At 36.6% G+C, this 20,917-nt stretch overlaps 1 protein-coding gene across 1 annotated transcript in view; it reads right to left on the bottom strand.

Moving 5' to 3' along the window:
- Positions 1-403: 403 nt before the first annotated feature.
- The window catches only part of LOC137498988 (zinc finger protein OZF-like), a 59,279-nt gene continuing 38,765 nt past the window's right edge, over positions 404-20,917 (bottom strand). Inside the window, exons 3-4 of the mRNA XM_068226971.1 lie at positions 10,352-10,434; positions 404-2,945 (exon numbers count right to left, since the gene is read on the bottom strand). Of these exons, the coding sequence (XP_068083072.1) occupies positions 2,087-2,945; positions 10,352-10,434 (942 nt within the window). The 3' untranslated portion in view covers positions 404-2,086. The remainder of the gene's footprint in view (positions 2,946-10,351; positions 10,435-20,917) is intronic.

Genomic DNA, 20,917 nt, shown 5'->3' with positions numbered 1-20,917 from the left:
AAAGAGTTTTAAAATGCATTATGTTTGTGTCATATACAAATAAATTGTTCAGCCCTAGGGCCAGGTAATTAATTAATGAATTTAGCTGATAGGGTCCCTTTTAAATAAAATAGATAGGGTTTTTCTTGTAGCAACCCGCTACGATACCAGAAGACCCATGATTCGAATCCCAGCACATCCAACGTGGAATCGTTCGGGTTCCTTTGACCTGGACAGATATATTCATACAGCCAGTGTTTGAATGTGTATTTTTCTTTTAACTGTTTTCTTTGTATTTCTTGACTGTTTATACAAGTGATTTGATTATGTATTATAAGTTAATTCTGACTTTACTCACGTAATGATGTTGGGTTCGTATTTTTCTGTCCTCGGTAGTGGACTACTCTATTATGTCTATAGTTTCACTTCATTTTTGTGCTTTGTGTATTAATGGTAAAGGAGGGGGAATAACCACTCAACCAGTTTCAAGTGTTTTCTTGTTTAGTTGTAACTTGGTTCCCTGTGTCGAAGGTAATGTCATATAGGTTTCGCTGACGCATTCCTAATTACAGTGACTTGTTAGATACTATATTGGGGATACATTTATCTGCATAACAATGGTTAAAATTATCTCATCCGAAAATTAATATTATTTTGTTCATTTGTATATTTCGTAGTTACATGTACTCGGTAGAATGGTCCCAAAGACTTGTATACTATATTATCTTAAATATTATTTTATTTTGCCAAGGTCATTAAAATTTAGTTTGCTCTTATGGGAAGAATTTCATTTTGCCGTAGAATAGTGCCTCCTGAATTTCCTCCACACCCTTAAGCCTGAAAGCTAGGTGTATACTTTAGATATGGACAATCCACCCCACGAGATCCAGTTGTTAAGATCAAGGGTGTGGAGAAGTGTGTTTGAATCCTGCACAGGCCCTGGGCATTGCCATATTTGTTGTCATAGATACATGAACTTTGCTGTCACTGTGGCTTCGTATCCCAGGCCAGAAAGGGTTCAATATGAGTTTACTATGTTTGTAAGTACAGGAGATATTATAAGTAGAATTTTTGTAAACAATGTAAATTTATTAAGGATGAACTGTGTGCTTAATAGAAAAAATGTTAGCATAAATTGTACAATATTGTATTCTAAGAAAATTTTCTCCTCTTGTTGATTTAAAATTTAGTGCTTGACAATAATGTACTTTAGTGTACCATTTGCCACCGATGTAGACACCTCATTTGCAAATAAGGATACTTTGATTTGATTTTGAATGTAAGGTACTTGTTTCTTGAGTCCAGCAACTTGACTGCTATTCATGGCAACCAATATATTTTATTATATTTGGAATAATGTACCCTGGAATAATGGTTCATATGGAGTACATCTGTATCAAGATAACTTGCCCTGACTGCCAAGGGGAGAGTCACATACATCAACTGGGAGGGAGTCTAATATGTTATATTTTCTAAGAAAGCACGCATAATAATGATAAAACAAGTATATTTTTAACGTATACTTGTCTTGCAAATTCATATATATTTTCGGACAGTATGAGATAGAAAACTGCAAGGACTGGGAAGGAAAGGCCATGACCATTATTACAGCCTCAGCATTCGCCTCATGTATAAATGGTAAAACTACGGAAAACCATCTTTAGTGCTGCCGATGGTGTGTTTCCAATCTAGGAGCTCCAGAATGTAACGTAAATCTAGCTTCACGTGAACAGCATTATGGCTTCATCTTCCCTTCGCCAATGCTATTTAGATTACACTTACTGTAACGCAGTATAATCACAGCTACACTTTCTCGTCCGGTGGCGTATAGCTTTATTCTCGATATTTTTATGAAATTTCATCTCCACCAAAATGGATATTCTTATTTGTGCATTTTCTTTTCTTTTCATAGAAATTTTAAATGGCGTCTAGCTAAGTATTAGCTGAACATTGTTTAACAATGGCACATCATGCCTTAGACTTTGTCTCAACCTTAAAACTTGTCATTGTTTGGGCAATCGGACAACACTATCTAACCCATACGTGACCTTTCATTATGTTCTCGTACCCGAACACAATCCACAAACAGGCCAAAGAAAGTGCAAATTTAACTGTGTGTGCTCTCATGTTTTTTGACATCAGACCGTCTTTTAAAAGCAATTCCACATACTGTACAGAGGAATGGCCTGCTATCACTATGTGTAATACTGTGTTGCCTAAGATTTTGCGATCTTTTAAAGCTCATCCCACATATTGAACAATTGAACGGCCGATTATTACTGTGAGCAATATTATGCATACTAACCTCGGCCTTTGTTTTGAATGTTCTTTCACAAATTGAGCACGAATGTGGCCGACGGTCACTGTGTTTAATGCTGTGTCCGTTTAAATCGGTTGCAGTTTTGAAACTCATTCCACAAATTGTACAGGAGAAGGCTCTGACATCGCCGTGCCTGAGACGATGCTGTTCAAGATATTTCGCAGCCTTAAAACTTAATCCGCATATAGAACAATGAGAACGCCTATCGTCGGTGTGTGTAAAAGTATGTTCTCGAAGATTTGCTGCTCTTTTAAACGACTTTCCACATAATGAACAGGAAAAGCTTCTAACGTCACTATGTGTCCTGCCATGCATCCTCAGTTCATCTCTCACCTTAAAGGATTTCCCACAAATTGAACAGCAGAATGGACGGCTGGTACCATGTCTGGTAACGTGCGTCTGCATGGTTTTCAGTGCTTTGAATGACTGTCCACATATCGAGCATTTAAAGTACCTAGTAACAGAGTGCGAGTTGTAATGTTCTCTAAGGTTAGTTGTCCTTTTGAAAGATTTCCCGCAAATCGAACAACAGAATGGTCGAACATCGCTGTGTTTAATACTGTGGTATTTCCTAGTTCTCTCATTCGTAAACGTCATTCCACAAATTGAACAAGATAAAGGATCCGATACTACATGATTCTCCACCCTGTAACAAAAAGAAAGATTACTTCTCAAAAACAATATGAACACATTCCAGCACAGATCCACTTCGGAAATTAATTATACAGGGTAGGGACGTGTGTGAGTGGATGTTATGCATGTTCTGTAGTCATGATTTGTAGCAACATTTGAATGCAATACCCACTCTTACACTTAACCACATCATTAAAATTACACAGTTTTAAACTATATATAAAACCTCAACAAAACATGAACAAATTGAAATGCACAGTACGACTAATATAAAATATGGAGATGATAATAATAATAATAGAGTTATACTTCTAGAAGGCTGTGTTGTGTTTGCTGTTTTGCGGAGTGGGTTTGGAGAGGGGAAAGCAATTCAGAGTGTCCCTGCCCGCAGTGACGTCGACTTGCCCGGCCGCACTTTCTGCTGCACAACCATTCTGACGGGTGAAGGCCGGTGCAAATTGGTCAGACACCACTGCAAGTGCCGTCATTGGTCGCTACGTTTCTGTGGTTCTAAGGGACGTGGAAACGACTAGCTTATAGGCCAAGAAATTTCCATATTCGGAAGCTTGCACAAACTTTGTGTCACCGCCGTATCTCGAAAGGCCAGCTACGTGCATCTAAGGCGAAGGACAAATGCGCAGTTAGTTCAGTGCGTGTGTGAGCGAAGGAGAATGGAAGGAGTTACAGCCATGGGCGAGCTCAGTGTGAGCTCCGTCAGTTCGTGGCCAAGTGTTTTTTACAAGTTGCTATATATCACACCGTCACAGATAGGTCTGATGCCGACGATAGGATAGAAAAGGCCTGGGAGTGGAAAGAAAGCGGCCGTAGTCTTAAGTAAGGTACAGCCCCCGCATGTGCTTAGTGTGGAAATGGAGAAATTATGGAAAACCATCCTCAGGGCTTCCAACATTGGGGTTCTACCCACCACCTCCCCGTTGCACGCTCACAGCTGCGCGCCCCTAATCGCACGGCCAAATCGCGCGGTATTGTGGCCGGGTGCGAGTACAGCATGAGATGAGAAAGGCAGTCTTTCGGAGCGTCCATCTATGGGAGTCATTCGGTACGTCCGTTGTTGAGTGTTTGTGTCTCTTGGACATCACCCATTCGGGCATATGCGGAAGAGAACACTGGAATGTTGGCATGGGACAGGAACAGTGGATACCATCTTGAAATGCAAGACTGACATCAGTAGGCCGTGGCAGCGGCAACAAGAGTGCCTGTGTGATTGAATGATATTCTAATGCGAGTGATCGGAGTCGGTGTGTATTCATCATAAATAAACAGTGAGAATAAGAGAGGACGGAACTGTGTAGGCGTGTGTACTTGTGAGCTCGCTAATCCTTTGTGTTAATGTGCAGTCTTAGCAAAGTACTTAATAAAACTTAGAAGTAGAACGCTACCACGTTCTGTATTTATTTATTTACCCAGCCAACACATTATAATACACAATATGACTATATAATTTAAGACAATTATCAAGGAAAATAACATTAGTAATAATAAAGTAAGATATTTTGTTAAAAATGAAGCCATGTTTTCCAGTGTTGACTTATTAAATGTAGCAAAGGCTTTTCAGTCTGTCAAACACATAGCAAATAAAAAGTAAATTAAAACACTAACAGCATATCTGTATGTTAGTGTGTGTTTTACAGATATGCTGTTAGTGTTTTAATTTACTTTGTATTTGCTATGTGTTTGACAGACTGAAAAGCCTTTGCTACATACAAAAGTAAGATATATCAATATAAACCCAACAAGTGAATGAAGAGAATCAGGTAAATGGCTAGTTTAATTCATACACAAAAAGTCGTTACTTCAGAACTGAATTTTTCGGACGCTGACCAGACTGAAGCAAAACTCGAAAGATTGCTCATTGTAAATTATGAATTTCAATTAGTACCAACTGAATGAAATGTCATATTGCTTTTAGTGCCAGGAGTGTCTGAGGACAAGTTCGGCTCGCCAGGTGCAGGTTTTTTATTTGACTCCCATAGGTGACCTACGCATCTTAATGAGGATGAGATGATTATGAGAACGACACATAAACCCAGACCTCGTGTCAGCAAAATTAACAAATTATGATTAAAATACCCGACCCTGCCGGGAATCGAACCCGGGACCCCCGTGACCAAAGGCCTAGAAATTAACGACGATTCAAGTCAAGAACGTCTCGAATATTAGCAAGAGTTCGAGAATAGAGTAAAACTTCTCAAAGCCAAGTTGAGGACTGTCATTCAAGCCTGAACATTTTCTTGTTAAAAGTTTCAGTTAAGCTTTTCACGTTAACACATTTTAAAACAAAAATAACATTCTTAAACATTTTGAATGAAGTTTGTAAAATAACTGGCCATTATCATATAGTAACGCTAGGTGGTTACGTTCTGATAACTTAATATATGATTAACATAATCCTGGAATACATGAGATTGGGGTATGTATGACAATATGTTAACTCTATACAATATGCAAGCCTAGAAAGTGCAAGAAGTACGGTACTGTTGCTAGCTGAAGAATTCACTTAGACATCCTGCTTCTCTGTCTTGGTGCATGAAACAATTTAAAGCATGTGGCATATGTACAAAACCACATTGCATGCAGCAAGCTGTTCATGTAGATGAGGAACAATTCTTTCCAGCAAAATGCCATCTCATTTCCCTGTTAGGATCCTAACAGCGCCTCACACAGCATGTCAAACAGGCCTACAATGCCATAGAACCAATCTATAACAACAATAATTCAACAGCCCCATCAAACTTCCATAATACTCTTCAATAGTACAAATTATCACAATCAACGTTTTTTATAAAATATATTGTCATCGAAGAAGAAAACAACAGCTCCCCAACCTTCACATCAAAAAAACCATACCAACGTTGAGAATTTCAGCCCATCATCATCTCTGCAACTTTCTTGATGACTCAATACAAATTAGGCCAACTATAAACATCTGGTGAACTTCTTGTCAACGCAATCTTGCCGAATAAATCTAAAATAACCTATGAACTGTTGACCAATAAATATCACAGACAAATGCACGCCAACGTCAAGTAACTTTTGTGAAGCAATTGGAATGTTTTTCCTTCATATTTTTATACTCAGCTTTATATTTTGACTTATATCTTTTTACCATATATTAGCAGTTATTTGACCTATGCTTCAAACATTGACTGCGGCTTTAAGCCATCAACTGTCATTTATAGTCACATGGCGCCTCCATGTTTTAAATCTACTGCTTATGAATCTACCAGTTTTTATGTATCATTTGACTGTATTTTATATTCTCATTGAACTGATTTCATATGCCTTCCACTATGTATTAGACATCTAGTAATGACTATGGTTTCAAGCCGTACAATCATACAACGTCCTATTCAACAAAGAACTACATATGTGTTTATCACTATATTAGATTTTTAGTTATTTCATTGAACATTTTATATGTACTACCTATGAATCCACCAGTTTTTAGTAGCATTTGAATGTAATGTATATTCTCATAGAACTGATATTTTATGCCTTCCACTATATACTAGACATCTATTAATGACTACGGCTTCAAGCCACCTTTTTTACTATAGTACAATCAAAGTCTTATTCCTATGTTTTTATCACTATATTAGATTTTTAGTTACTTCATGAACATGTTCATAACAAGTATAAATCTTATCTCTCTTATAATCATCAAACACATTTTAGAATATCTTTAACCAGATGCCTGGTAAAATAATAAGGTTTCTTGATAATGACTGAAGATGCCTCACATTAGGAGGCGAAACATGTCTCATCTGAAAAATGTTTTAATATAATTGCCAACATCTTGTATTGTATTGAATAGGTGGAAATAAACAAAAGATATTATCCTATATACAGTTTATGAAACTTTCAATACGGACGAAAAATGATTTTTATCACTTTTTCTCGGAGAAGTCGAGTATTTTAGTGACTGGTATGGATGGAGACATTTTGACACCAAAATTTTCAAACATATTTTTTGGAAACTCAGGATGGCAGTAAAGATATAATAAAAGGTAGAAAACAAAAATATTTTTATTTCACTAGCCTATGATATTTGAACTTGAGTATTTTTACTGAAAGTATACAAAAATCCTGATAATCATGTGCCAATAACAGTCATATAAATAGACCATTTGAGGGTTAAAACAGTAATTTACAGAATAATTTAAATTCAAAATTTATCTGCATCACAACAGAATGTGTCTTCCAGAACGTGCAGGGGTAGCATTCCACACTTTCACTCACTTTGGTGTGTTTATAGTGTGTTTCATACTTGCTACATTGGAGTGAAATCGTAATTCTTTTGTATATGGCATTTTAAGGAATGCCAAAAGTTGGCTAAAAAGCATGGCTCATAATTATAATCAATTCCTATGCACCGAACACAATTGTCGATACTGATGAAAATGCTTTTTTTTCTTTTTTTACTGCCGAGCCCAGATGGACTTTAGGTTTTAAAGGAGATGGGTGTTACTGTGTTATAATGTAGATGGAAGTGAAAGACTTCCTCCTTTCGTTATAGGAAAGTTTGATAAGCCACAATGTTTTAAGGGCGTCGAGCACTTTCCACGCAAGTACAGGGCATCTAAAAATGCAAACTCTACAGTAAGCCAAAAAATAAATGTTTGTCAGTGACTTATCCAAGTGCATTATCTGAATAATGTAAATGCACCATGTTGGATATTTCGGAAATAGTTTTTCCAGGGCATTTGATAGGTTTAAACTGTGAATCAAGGTGATTACAAGCATTAATGGTTCTTAGAATACTTTGTGATGTGGCAAGCGTTAGCATTTCTGAATTACAAGAGAAGTACCATGGTAGGAAATCATACAAGGATAGAGTCATTGTCCTGTGTTGCACTGCAGAGGGGAGCAAGAGACTTCCTACTTCCTCCCCTCATCATAGAGAAGTTCGATCAGCCACAATGATTTAAGCTGATCAAGTACTTTCCGTGCAAGAAGTACAAGGCATCTAAAATGCATACAGTACAGGTTACAGGAATCCAATGAATAAAGCACTTGTAGAGGGAAGCTAGCATAGATTTCTCCTCATCTTTGAATAATATATTTTCTTTCATTGCATCAGGTTATGTTTGCACAAGTGAGTTATTATTTTAATACTATGAATGCACCTTGCTTAACCCATCAGCGCCGACCTCTATACGTGGTATAGACCCATACATGGTTTCACATTTACGGCTATAGCGCGAAGAGTTTTGGAGTTATTGATATGCAAATTGTTTTGTTTCCGAGAAGACATTTTCGGGTTTATCAGTGTTGTAAATAAGAACTGAAAAATTGTTATAATTGTTTGCAAGGATAAGTATTTGTCAAGTAAGTCTGAGCCCTAATCTCTGCTTTTCTTAAAGTCTGTTTGCTTCATTCTTTCCCACAGAATAAAATAAAGAAATGATGATCTGAGTAGTTTGTCTTTTCGCGTGATGTTCTTTGCTCTATTTGTACATTGGGAGTGCAGTTTATTTATTATATTTGTCTTTATTTCTCAGCTTGTAATATTTCGTAACTCTCCACGAGCGCTCTGTGTAGGCATCAGTTATTGCTGGTTTCTGTCATACGATATGAGAACCAGTTGTTCATGGTATATATCTCGCTTGAAAGACAATGTCTCGACCTTTTATCTGAAATATGTATTGAGTTGGTTTGTTTCGTCATAAATGTTATTCCCCTCATTCAGTTTCGTCCTGTTGCCTTCGGTCTCGCTGCAGCTTCATCAGTCCGTGTGACGCGCCGCGCTCAGCCGTGGTATGACTGACAGTAACATGCTTGAAATATTGTATAATTCAGATGAAAGTTTAGTCGGAAGTAGTAGTGACAGTATTAGTAGCAGTGATAATGAAATAGATGATGTAGCAGTGGTAAATGATGAGAGTGACGATGAGGAGGAAGCAGTACTAGGAAATTTCGTGTAAGAGACTAGATAATTATACAGGTCAAAGAGAAGTTTTCAACAGTGAATTCTGATTGCTAAATTCTCTAATAATACTCACACAGGTCACAGAGACAAATATTGAGCAATTACCTTATCGGGTTCAGCTGGTGAAAGGTTTGTTTACAAAATACGCTCGCTCGGGAGGGGAACGAAATATTCAAGGCCGGTGCGCATCAGATAATACAGTTCCAAGGTTGCAGGAAAGACATTTTATCAGGAAATTAGCACCAAAGAGTTGGAAATCCAAACCTCAGAGACATTGTATCCTGTGTTCAAAACACGGCGAAAAGAAGACGTCAGTGTACTGCTTCCAGGAGTGTGACTTGAGTCCCTGTCTCAAAGAGTGCTTCAAACTCTATCACACGGAACTAAATTACTAAGGAAATGTGAAACAATTATGTAATCATCTGCACGTACATAGTTCTGTCATAAGGTATTCCAAATTTCATGAAAACCGAGCTACTCTTATACTTGTAGTAACGCTTTAAGTGAATCGATGTATTTCAGTCACGCGTAGTTGAAATCTCATCCGGCCGCGGGGTAGGAAGCTATTTAAATGGCTGCGACGCTGAGGGGTTAATACATTTTGGAAATAGTGTTTTCCATGACATCTGAAAGGTTTAAACTGTGAATCAAGGTAAATTGCATGCAGTAGTATCAGAATATTTTGTGATGTGACAAGTGTTGGCCTTTCTGAATTACAAGTTTGCTGTTAATTTGAAATCAGATAATATCATGATTTTACAGTAGGCCTATCGCAAAATTCACATCCGAGTTTGCTGGTGTACCTGTGTTAAGTGTTTACATTGCATGAAAATAATTATCCACAGTGTTTCTATCCAAGTAAAAAGAGACTGCATGTGAGAAGTGTTTCCGATGTAGAGTGTGACGAATTAGTAATTTGGGAGAGGATTCTGGTGTTGCATGAGACAACAAATCTTCTGATTTATAGGGAATCGAGCCTATTGCAAGTTCAGATTAATGAAACACCTGTCACATAAGTAGGCCTACTTGCTAATTTTCATGGAATTTTATATCAGTGATAATGTATTCTTATTATCTCAGGCAAAACAGCTATCTTCATTTACATGTTCATATTTGCGTAAAGACCATGTGGATTTCACAGAGTAACATGAAATATCTGTTAATGCCTATGCCACTCTTTCAATGGAAGGAATTTTAGTTTATTTCATTTTCCAAAATGAGCCTTTCTAAAATCAGGGTGCAGGGATTATTTGCATAAATATGGTATCAGGAAACTGAATAAAAATGTTCATACATTTCTTGAACATTTCACTTAATTCTCACCACTAGTTTTAAAGCATATTAGAGTTTGTAACTAAAGGATTAAATTTATCACAAAAGCCCAGGTAATGAAGATCAAATACACTGAGCATGACTGTAAATAGATAAATAACATATTCCATAATATGTAGGGTCAGTGTTGTACTTACTTGTTTTCTTCTTTAATATATGGGACCTGTTGCTCAACCATATGTTGTTCTATGGATATTTCCTCCTTAATGTCTGCAGAAGGCTATAAGTAGGAAGTAACGTAAGTAGAGTAAAGAGGTGAAGAAAAAACATATATAAACAAGAAACAGATGATAAAATAAATGTCACATTAACACAATAAAAGAATCAATAATTTATCATTCAATATAAAAATATATCAAAGGAAGGGAACCAACGTGAGATAAATTAATCCTAGCTTACGCTCGTGGATGACAGCTGACATCTAATCAGCTGTCGACAATGGTTATTTAAAACTCTGAGCAGCTACATATGCATGGCTTTGTGTACCTCTCTGGGGATCTCCTATCTAATCATGCAGTTAAGCATCTCAACTGCAGTGCGCTACATTGATTTTGCTAATTAGCTAATTGGAGGACAACTGTCATCCACGCGTCCAAATTTAGCCCTTGGTTAGATCACGCTTATTGATTTTGAACTGCCCCTTCACTGTAGGCTTCTCTACACAGTTCATTGTAAGTTAGTTATTATTACACAGAACACGTCAGTAATATCACTGTTGTTTTACTGAACTATTGAAAACCTTTTATCAGTGAGTTGTTCATTTATTTTCAGGCTTCCCTTGAAATTCAGTACTTTGTTCATTACTGGCCGATGACCAAGATGTTAGGCCCCTTTAAACAACAAACAAACAACAAGCATTACTGACTGAAAATGAATAATATAAGGTAGTGACCATCAGAACAACAAACTCATGATCCAGATGTTAAACTTCAGTTAGTTTTTGAAACAAGTGATCAAGAAGAAAATTTGATAAAAATGACCTTGATGTTGATGACCATGTGACATAAAGTGATCATAACAGAGTGCTGCTTGGGGGGGGGGGAGGGGTGCAGAAAGCTCAGATTGAACGGAGAGCGAAAAATGCTCAAATTCACAAAGATATAAGAAAATGAGCCCATTAGTATTTAAAATGACAACTGAATCACTGGTCAGGGAATGCTGAGGCAATAGAGGTCACTGTCGTCAATGTGGGCAAAGTCGGAACAAGACAACATAATAGTGTAAAAAGTGCAAAAACTGGACCTGTCCCAACATCTGATGGATGTGTGTACAGCTAATTGAGCTAACTGAATGACGAAATGTGATTGAATGTGAAATGTCTCAGCATTGGGTGCATTGACACATCTGGCATCAACATCCTGCTTCACCTCATCATACCCAGCTATGTCTATAAAGGAAGACCAAATCGCCAATTAAAAGTAAATTCAGCCTAAAATTTATTTATCCTGACAAAACACCATGACAAAAATAAATCACCAGATTCCAATTCATTTAAGGCCGAGCGCATCACTATCAATTCAATCAAGAACTACTGATCTGCATTTAGGGCAGTTGCCCAGGTGGCAGATTCCCTGCCTGTTGTTTTCCTAGCTTTTTCTTAAATGACCACAAAGGAATTGTAAATTTATTGTAGATCTCCCTTGGTAAGTTATTCCAATCCCTAACTCCCCTTCCTATAAACAAATATTTGTCTCAATTTGTCCTCTTGAATTCCAGATTTATCTTAATATTGTGATCTTTCCTACTTTTAAAGACATCACTCAAACTTATTCGTCTATTGATGTCATTCCACGCCATCCCTCCCCTGACAGCTCAGAAATACTGTTTAGTTGAGCAGCTCATCTCCTTTCTTCCAAGTCTTCCCAGCCCAAAACTTTGCAACATTTTTGTAAAACTACTCTTTCGTCACAAATCACCCAGAAAAAATCGAGCTGCTTTTCTTTGGATTTTTTCCAGTTCTGGAATCAAGCAATCCAGGTGAGGGTCCCATACACTGGAACCAAACTCCACTAACTTATTTATTACTCTGTACAGAATAACATCATCTGCAAAAAGCCTTATCTCTGATTCCACTTTTTTATACATTCCCCTCTTAATTTTACAGGGACAGATAAAGCCTTGACTACTCTGAGTTCTAGTTTTTATAAATATAGCCACCCAATCAGTCACTCTTTTTCTAGTGTAATTGCACTCATTTTTTGCCAGTAGTCTCCCATGATCTACCCTATCAAATGTCTTAGATAGGTCAATCGTGATACAGTCAATTTGACCTCCTGAATCCAGGATATCTGATATCTTGCTGGAATCCTACAAGTTGAGCTTCAGTGGAATAACCTTTCCTAAACCTAAACTGCCTTGTATCGAACCAGTTATTAATTTTGCAAACATGTCTCATATAATCAGAAAGAATGCTTCCCAAAGCTTACATGGAATGCACGTCAAATTGAGTGGTCTATAAGTTTCAGCTTTATGTCTATCACACTTTCCTTTATACACAGGGGCTACTATAGCAACTCTCCATACTCTTTCATCAGAAATCACCTAGAACAAATCGACTTGCTTTCCTTTGGATTTTTTCCAGTTCTGGAATCAAGTAATCCAGGTGAGGGTCCCATATGCTGGAACCAAACTCCACTAACTTATTTATTACTCTGTACAGAATAACATCATCTGCACAAAGCCTTATCTCTGATTCCACTTTTTTATACATCCTTACTACAATCCCTTAGTTGACTTCTTTGCTAGATTAAATTTCTTAGTAAGCTCCTTCATGGAAGCAATAATCATATAAGTACTTCAGATATGGTACTATATCCCAACCCATTGTCTTTATTATATCTCCAAAAATCTTATCAATTCCAGCCGCTTTTCTAGTTTTCAACTTTTGTACCTTACTGTAATTGTCATTGTTATCATATGCAAATTTTAATACTGCCTTACCATTAGTCACCTCCTCTATCTAAACATTATCTTTGTAACCAACAATCTTTATATACTGCTGACTAAATACTTCTGCCTTTTCAAGATCCTCACATACACACTCCCCTTGTTCACTAATGATAACTGCTATTACAGCTATTACACTAGGTCGAAGATGGTAGAGAAGGAAACAAACACGTAAACTCCGTAACCAGAATAAATTGGACAGGGGTAAGTTTAAAAACAGTTTCTTTATGGCATAATAACTCCATGCAAGAAACATGTTTCCCGATTCTCTTAAATAACCAACATGTTCTTCTGCCGGTTTCAGGTCACACCAAATGTGCCAATCTTTTGAAGATTTAGAATAAATTTACACAACGAAAAATTAAATAGGGGTAAGTTTTGGCCTTTACAATTCTTTTCAAATACGTACAATTCATTTGGATAACAGAATCTTAAACAAAAATCTTTTTAATTAATAATTATATCTTTCCTGCCGGTTACAGGTCGTACTTCAAACTACCCGTCTAAGTGAAATACTGAATAAATTCGACCATAGTTAGCATAAATTCTTCTAGTGGACAATAAGAATGATCTAGAAAAATGAAGGACAACACATAATCAAGACAAGAGAACTGTGCATTGAGTGAAACACAGCTGAAACTAATGAAGAACGAATGTAGTGCCATAGAAGGAAGTTTAGGAAGTTTTTAGTTTAGAAATAGCTTTTTAATTTCTTTATCAAAATTATCAAATGTTTTTATATTCTTTTGCCTAACCTATAAGATAAGCAGCTGATGATGATTGCCAAGCAATTGAAACATGTACTGCAGTTTTTAATGACATAATTTAACCCAAGGTTAAATAATAAAAGTATCGATCAGGTGGAATTTTTTTTATTCAATTCTTATTTGATTACAATATTGTCCCCGTCAAATCTGGCGATATTTAGTATATTTCCAACAAGCGGATATTAAAAATTTTATTTTCTGCCTGGAGCTGTAACTTGTCATTTGGGAAGTAGAGTGGCGAGCTGTAAACAAGTTTTTTTCGTCATTCAGAGGGGCGACATATTGATCGAGCTTCGACCAAGGCCAAAGCAAATCACGTGACGTGTCCACACTGCCTGACACGCGCGAACGACAGACAGCTTGGTTCCAGAATAGTCTGAGCCAATTAAAGAAGACCTGACGACCAATTACAGTTCTCCCAAGCGGAGAATATAAAAAGCCTCATTCCGAGCAAATCGCTCTCTGACTGTTCTACTCTGTTCTACTCTGCTTTGAATGTTCTACGCTGCATTCTGAAGATTCTATACTTGCTACGACCACGCGGAAGAGTAATTTTCAGCGCAAGCAGACGCCCATTCCGCCAACAATTCAGTGAATTAATTAGCTAACTCCTAAAGAGTATAAATCACCTTAAAATCCAAGTTAAGTGTGACTATCTAGAAGAATAATCAAAATTCTGCGTGTGTTTGTGCACATATTTATTCTTGCCATCTCAGTTACAGCTTACGTCCGGAACTTAATAGAAGTCGTCTTGAAAGCTGCAGTACACCAACATGGATAATTCTACAATCATCTGCAACTCAACGTCATCGAGGGATATCGACGACCAAGTCTCCATGGATCTCTAAAATGTGAGGCGTCTCTGGTCATGGGAAGGAAACTGACCGGGAAAATGCTGGAATGATTGACTGCTGCCTGGGATCGAACTTCATCTAAAACTTGAGTACCACTTAATTCAATTAGTCTCATCTTTTTGTAAACTAGAGGTCTTTCTTCCTTAAATCGTAGAGCTATTAGTTTTGTTGTAGTTAGAAGCATTTCATTTTTCCAATTCTTAAGATGTCGTGGTAGACGAGTCACATGTGTGAATGAAATTTTGAACCTGTTAGAGTAGACATGTAGTTTGTCTTTGGATGATTTCCCGTGCTTTTGAGCTAAATATTTAAAAATCATGACTACGCGATAAATCTACTTTTGTGTGATGTCGAAATTTATCGGACTTAAATTTACGTGTACATTTTTGTGAGATAGGGTCGAACCTAGAGTCTTTTCAAGATCACTTACATTCCTTAGGATCGAGTCATCTGATTTTATGATATTTCACGAGGATCAGTAGATGTAATAGTCACTTGACTAATAATAAAAATGACTGAAGATTGGCTAAAAGAGAATTAAATGCTTGTGAGCCATAACCAGTAGATTCCTTATATGTGAGATTGAATGTGCTCCATTTATGAAGTGTCTGGAATATGACCAATCCTGCGGGATATTTGTTATGTAATTGAGTTATTGGATGAGTTATTTATGATGATTGACTTATTCTTGTGTTATTGGGAGCGCAAGATAAATTATAATTATTGGAGCACGTGTTGCGTGTGTATTTCACGGATAGGGAATAATAATAATAATGCGATTGAGGCTCACGGACGCGATAGTTTCAACTGGTAACCCATGTACTGGTAGTGATTACGGATTTTATTGGAATCTTCAATTATTATGTCAAAAGTTAGATGATTTCCATCTGTATGAGAAGCATATTCTTACCCAAGTGATGTCCCTAACTTCGATCACTAGTCACGATTAATGATGAGAAGAAGTTCTGTACACAAATTATCTCCTACTGGATATGACGTGCCCTGACCATTCTAAAAATCAAAAGTAAACTTGCAGGAATAGGATTTGATGTAAATATTGTATATAAAATACGTGTTTCCCAGTATGAATGAGTGTGTGTATGTGTGTAAATATGTGTATTCTTCTTGTTTCATGTTTTCTTCTATTTAACTTAATCTGGTCATGTGCTAGTGATGACGCAGATTACATTCATCGTTATGTGCTACTTTAAGAAATAATTTTTGTACCCTTAAGGGAAAATTTTATAAGTTTAAGTCGAGGAAGACTAGGAAAGGATTTATTTTGTTGATGAACGTGATTTAAAAGGAAAGATCATCTCGTTATTTTCACAAAGGCAATCGATTTGTAAAATGAAATATTAACTAGCTCACACGTGGATATCAAGGTTTTTCTATCACATTTATATTTGAATTTGGAAACATTTTAAAATTAATTTGAAACAGAAAATGCCATGCAAGGATCAGAAGTAGACGTTCACTAGCTGCATAATTACTTTGAATACTGGTGATAATAAGTCACAATAATTAATTGGAAAATAATTATTTGGAGTGTTAATGATTATTGCTAAGTGAATGATGTTGTGAGGAATTAATTAGAAACACGATCGTGTGATAGTGAAGAACGTGTTAATTAAATAAGGAGAGAGACTGATAATAATAAAAACAATAATTAATTAATTTTGAATTTTGAAATTAATTTCAATTTTCTATTAAAGCTTATACTGGTGTTATGGACCAGTGTTAAATGTCTTAAATGATAAAACTTAGTAGAATTCAGCTTAAACCACGTGTGGAGGCTACTTTAAAGTCATGAAGCCTTTAACTACTTTATTGTAAAAATACTAGCAAGAAGTTATCAAGTTATTTTGTGAACATCTTTATTGAGTTTCTGAATTTCTTTCAGCCGATTATATTTTGATTTTTAAGGCGGTAGGCCTAATTTTATTTTGATTTTCGTTACAGACCAGTAAGGCTGTCCATTAAGAAATACGTGCTTCTCAAAGAAGAAGGAAGAAACAGATGTTATGAAAGTTCCAATGATTAAAAAAAAAAAATCAGCTAGAATATTTTTATTTGTGATTTGCTTATGTTAATAAATGTCAGTGTGTTGTTTTAAAATTTATTTTGAGCTTGGTCATCAACCCTTTTCCCTTAAATGCCTCTAGAAAACAATAGCCAATGAACAAATGGTCCCCCTTGGGATCTCTCGCTCACTGGCTGGGCTTAGCTAGGCAATAATGGGGGCAATATCGATACGGAATTAAGTGGATAGTATGTAATACAGATAGGTCTTACGGCGACGATGGGACAGGAAAGGGCTAGGAAGGGGAAGGAAGCGGCCGTAGCCTTAATTAAGGTACAGCCCTAGCATTTTCCTGGTGTGAAAATGGGAAACCACGGAGAACCTAATTCTGAATCAGCATCTGCGCTACCCTTTCCCATTCCGTACACTCCAAAGACATCAAGTTGCCTATTATCTTTAGAGATGAGCCTTACATGTAGAATTTTAATGTTTGTCATCTTTAACTTTTTCGTAGCTTACAAATTCTTCTTTCACCAGAATGAATACTCTCCCCCTCCTATCATTCCTATCCTATCTCTATAATACACACTCAAGTTCTGTGAAAATATTCCTGTATCCATTATATCATTTCTCAGCCATGATTGAACTCCTGGTTAAGTACAGTATGTATCTATTAAATTACTTAATTCTATTTCTTTCTTTAAAATACTTCTACAATTAAGCACTAACATTTTTATGTCATCCCTACTTGACTTCTAGTTCCCTGTACCCTTATCACTGCTCCCTGGGCCACCCCGTTTCCCTGAATGTACCTGCCTATAACCCTTCTAAACAAATTCCATAACTGATATGTACCACTGCAGTTTAAGTGAAGGCCATCTGAGTGCCAATCCCTATCTCCTACCCACCCATTAGGATCTAGAAACCTCACCCCCAGTTTCCCCACATATCCACTCCAGAGTCTCATTTATATCCCCAATCACCTTCCAATCAGTATACCTCCCACACAGTATTCCATTGATAACAATCTCCACTTCCTAAAACTTCACCCATGCTGCATTCACCAGATCCCAAATATCCCCAAATATGTTGGTACTTACACCTGCCTGTCTTACGTTGTTAGTACCAACGTGAAACACTACCACCTTCTCCTTTGCTCCTCCTTCTCTTCTACTTTGCTCAACATCTTCCTGAACCTAATTCCTGGAAAACACTCTACCCTGGTTCCCTTTCCTCCACACACTTTCCCCACATGTCTAACGATGGAATCCTCCATGACCAGAGCATCAACCCTACCCATCTCATTTGATCCCTTCCCCTCCTGGTCAGCCCTATCTTTCCTGACAGCTTCAGAAGCTCTTTCTTCTTCTGTTTTCTCCTTCCCATGACCCTGTTCCACCTGTCTTTTCCTATCCACTACTCCACATTTCCCTTTACTACCTTTCCCATTTCTCTTACTTTCACACTTCTCAGCAACAGTTCCCTATTCCTCATCTGCCCTCAGTTGTTCTAACTGCAGTGACTCGTACTGATTTCTCACAGACACCTGTCCTGAATATTGATCCTGAATAGAGCCCTTAGCCTGCAATCTCCTTCTCCTCAAAACATTAGACCACCTGTCTTCTAAAATTCCCCCCTTTCCTTTCCATCCCTCTCTTACACCTACTGTATCTTATACACTTTTTAAGGGAGGCCTACTTTCATTCCTGTCCTCTGAGAGAATCCTAATTATCTCCCTCAAACTCTCCAAATTCTTCCTCATACTCCTTATTGACTTGCCACACCCACAGTTCCTATACTCGCAGTGTAGTTATTGCTTTCAAGAACAGGCAATGTTAAATAGCTGTTCATGAAATTTTTCACATGAATAAAAAATTATACATATTTAATCCAAAATAGTCAGAGAAAATCAGGACAAAAAATATTTTTGCTATTTTCTGTTTTTATCTTAATTTCATATTTTTGAATGATCAGGAATGTTGTATTAAAATAAACACTATTAGGTACAATTACTGTAGTTAATAAATAAGTAGAAAACCTTCTCTAGTCAGAAGGTTACTCATATAACATGAGTTACAGAATAAATGACACCTGTTATCCACAAACCTAAACCCATTACTGAATTGCAGCCACCTAATGCACGAACACACGATAGGATAGCAATAGGACGGGTATCAACACAAAACGAGGACAATCTCTACATCCCTTGCTTTCTCTTTTCATATGGCCCCCCCCATTTCTACCTATTATGTGCAACTTTCCCTGTTCCCATCTTGTTATACATGACTTGATATGACACTTCTTTGTTCCCTTTCCTATGTAGAGGATTCTGATCGTCAAGCAAACAAGTAATGGTTCTCATCCCGACAAAGCTCTTCACATTGATGACTTGCCCACCATCATTCCCAGACTGTTTCTTTCCAAAGACAATTTCTCCATTATATATTATTGTCCCAATGACAAAATGACCACTCCTTCTTTTCCAATACATTTTTGTAATACCAGAGAAAGTACCGGAGCTGCCACTCTCCATGCATACATCAGGCCGCTCGAGGTTCCGAATAGGATCGAGAACTTTCTGGCCATATATCTACTTTCTCTTTACCTGCAACATTATCCACTTCTTTGAGTACCTCATAACTGACGGTTTATTTTTGTGAATTGATATTACAAACCACCATCAAACTTACTTATGTTACATTATTATCAATACTCTGTGGAAAGGCTGCATACTATGTCAGTTTTTGGATGTCAAATGTTTTATTTTCACCCAGTGTTTAGCAGTGCTATGCTTGAGACTTTTTAACCATTTCAAAGTGATCAAGTCTTCAAACATTTGTTAATATCTTCACTTTCATTTTATACTTCGATCAACAAGCACATAACTTGTTTATATTCTTTTAAGTATTGTATTTTTTACTTCATCCTATTAATGCCACTTCTTACCAAGGGTCTATTATATGTACTACATACTTGTATATCTTTGTTCATACCAACCTGTTTCAGCTGATGATGGTGCCTATAGACACCAAAACCGGTACTGAATAAAAATGTTGTAAACATATTAACATCATATTATGTACCAAAAAAAGGTGGATCAATCCTATTTCCCACTATTGTATGTTAATACAATTGTTTGTAATGGGAAACAAATCACAGTAGCAGAAGTCTATAAAAAAAGTAAGCAGGTTAATAATCAAATCGCAATGCAGAAAGTCTGAAAGGTTTCCCACTGATGTTGTAACATGATCAACTAAGAAAGCGGGAAGAGGAGGACAAAATTACTTATAAAAAATTTCGCAGTTATGCAGACATTTTCTATGACACTTTTATTGAGTGTATTAATGAATGGTGTTTATCATTTTTCACACCTTTGAATGCATTTGATTGATTTTTGAAAATGAACAGTTCAAATGGAAGAATATTCATGATTTGTTGTGCTTTTGTTGAAAGTGTTGTACCAAATTTTTCTGCTGATTAAGACAAACTGCTTTGATGAATTTTCCTAAAAGCAGTGATGCAAGAAACAATGAAACTATTTCTGAAAAGTGGTGTAAAATGATTGCCTAATTTAATAGTAAGATCGTGATCCATTTGGTATGGTTTTGTCTGTCAGTTTCTGGGTCAGATGCTGATAAGGAACATGTCTTTCTCTCCAACTCACTGTGGTCAGATGAAAAAACAAATGAAATTGACAACAGCGAAGGCCTTGCTCATTGCCAGAACACACTTTAATGGGGCATCATGTGCTAACTTTTACAAAAAAAAAAAAAAAAAAAAAAATAGAAGAAAAGACACTTCATGATAAAATACATAAACGTGAAAAGTAAGGGGTTAATTAGGTGTCTTGCGCTGCAGAAGAAATTATCTACATCAGGCTGCAGAATGAGTTTATGAAGTCTTTGGGTTATTTGTATGCACAATACGAAGATAAATTTTAAATGTTCACTAAATTTTGTCAACAAAAAATTTGTCCCCTTTTTTTTCTTTTCCTACTTTTAAATGTCCCATTTTTATATCATTATTATGTGGACACCCTAGAATTTGCCAATGCTTTGATGTCTCCACTGACCATCTTACCAACTTTCATTGTAATTGACACCTTTGATACAC

The sequence above is a fragment of the Anabrus simplex genome, chromosome 3 (assembly GCF_040414725.1).
Source record: "Anabrus simplex isolate iqAnaSimp1 chromosome 3, ASM4041472v1, whole genome shotgun sequence".
NCBI lineage: Eukaryota > Metazoa > Arthropoda > Insecta > Orthoptera > Tettigoniidae > Anabrus > Anabrus simplex.
Note: the sequence above shows the minus strand (reverse complement) of the source record. Positions and strands in the feature narration are given on the sequence as shown.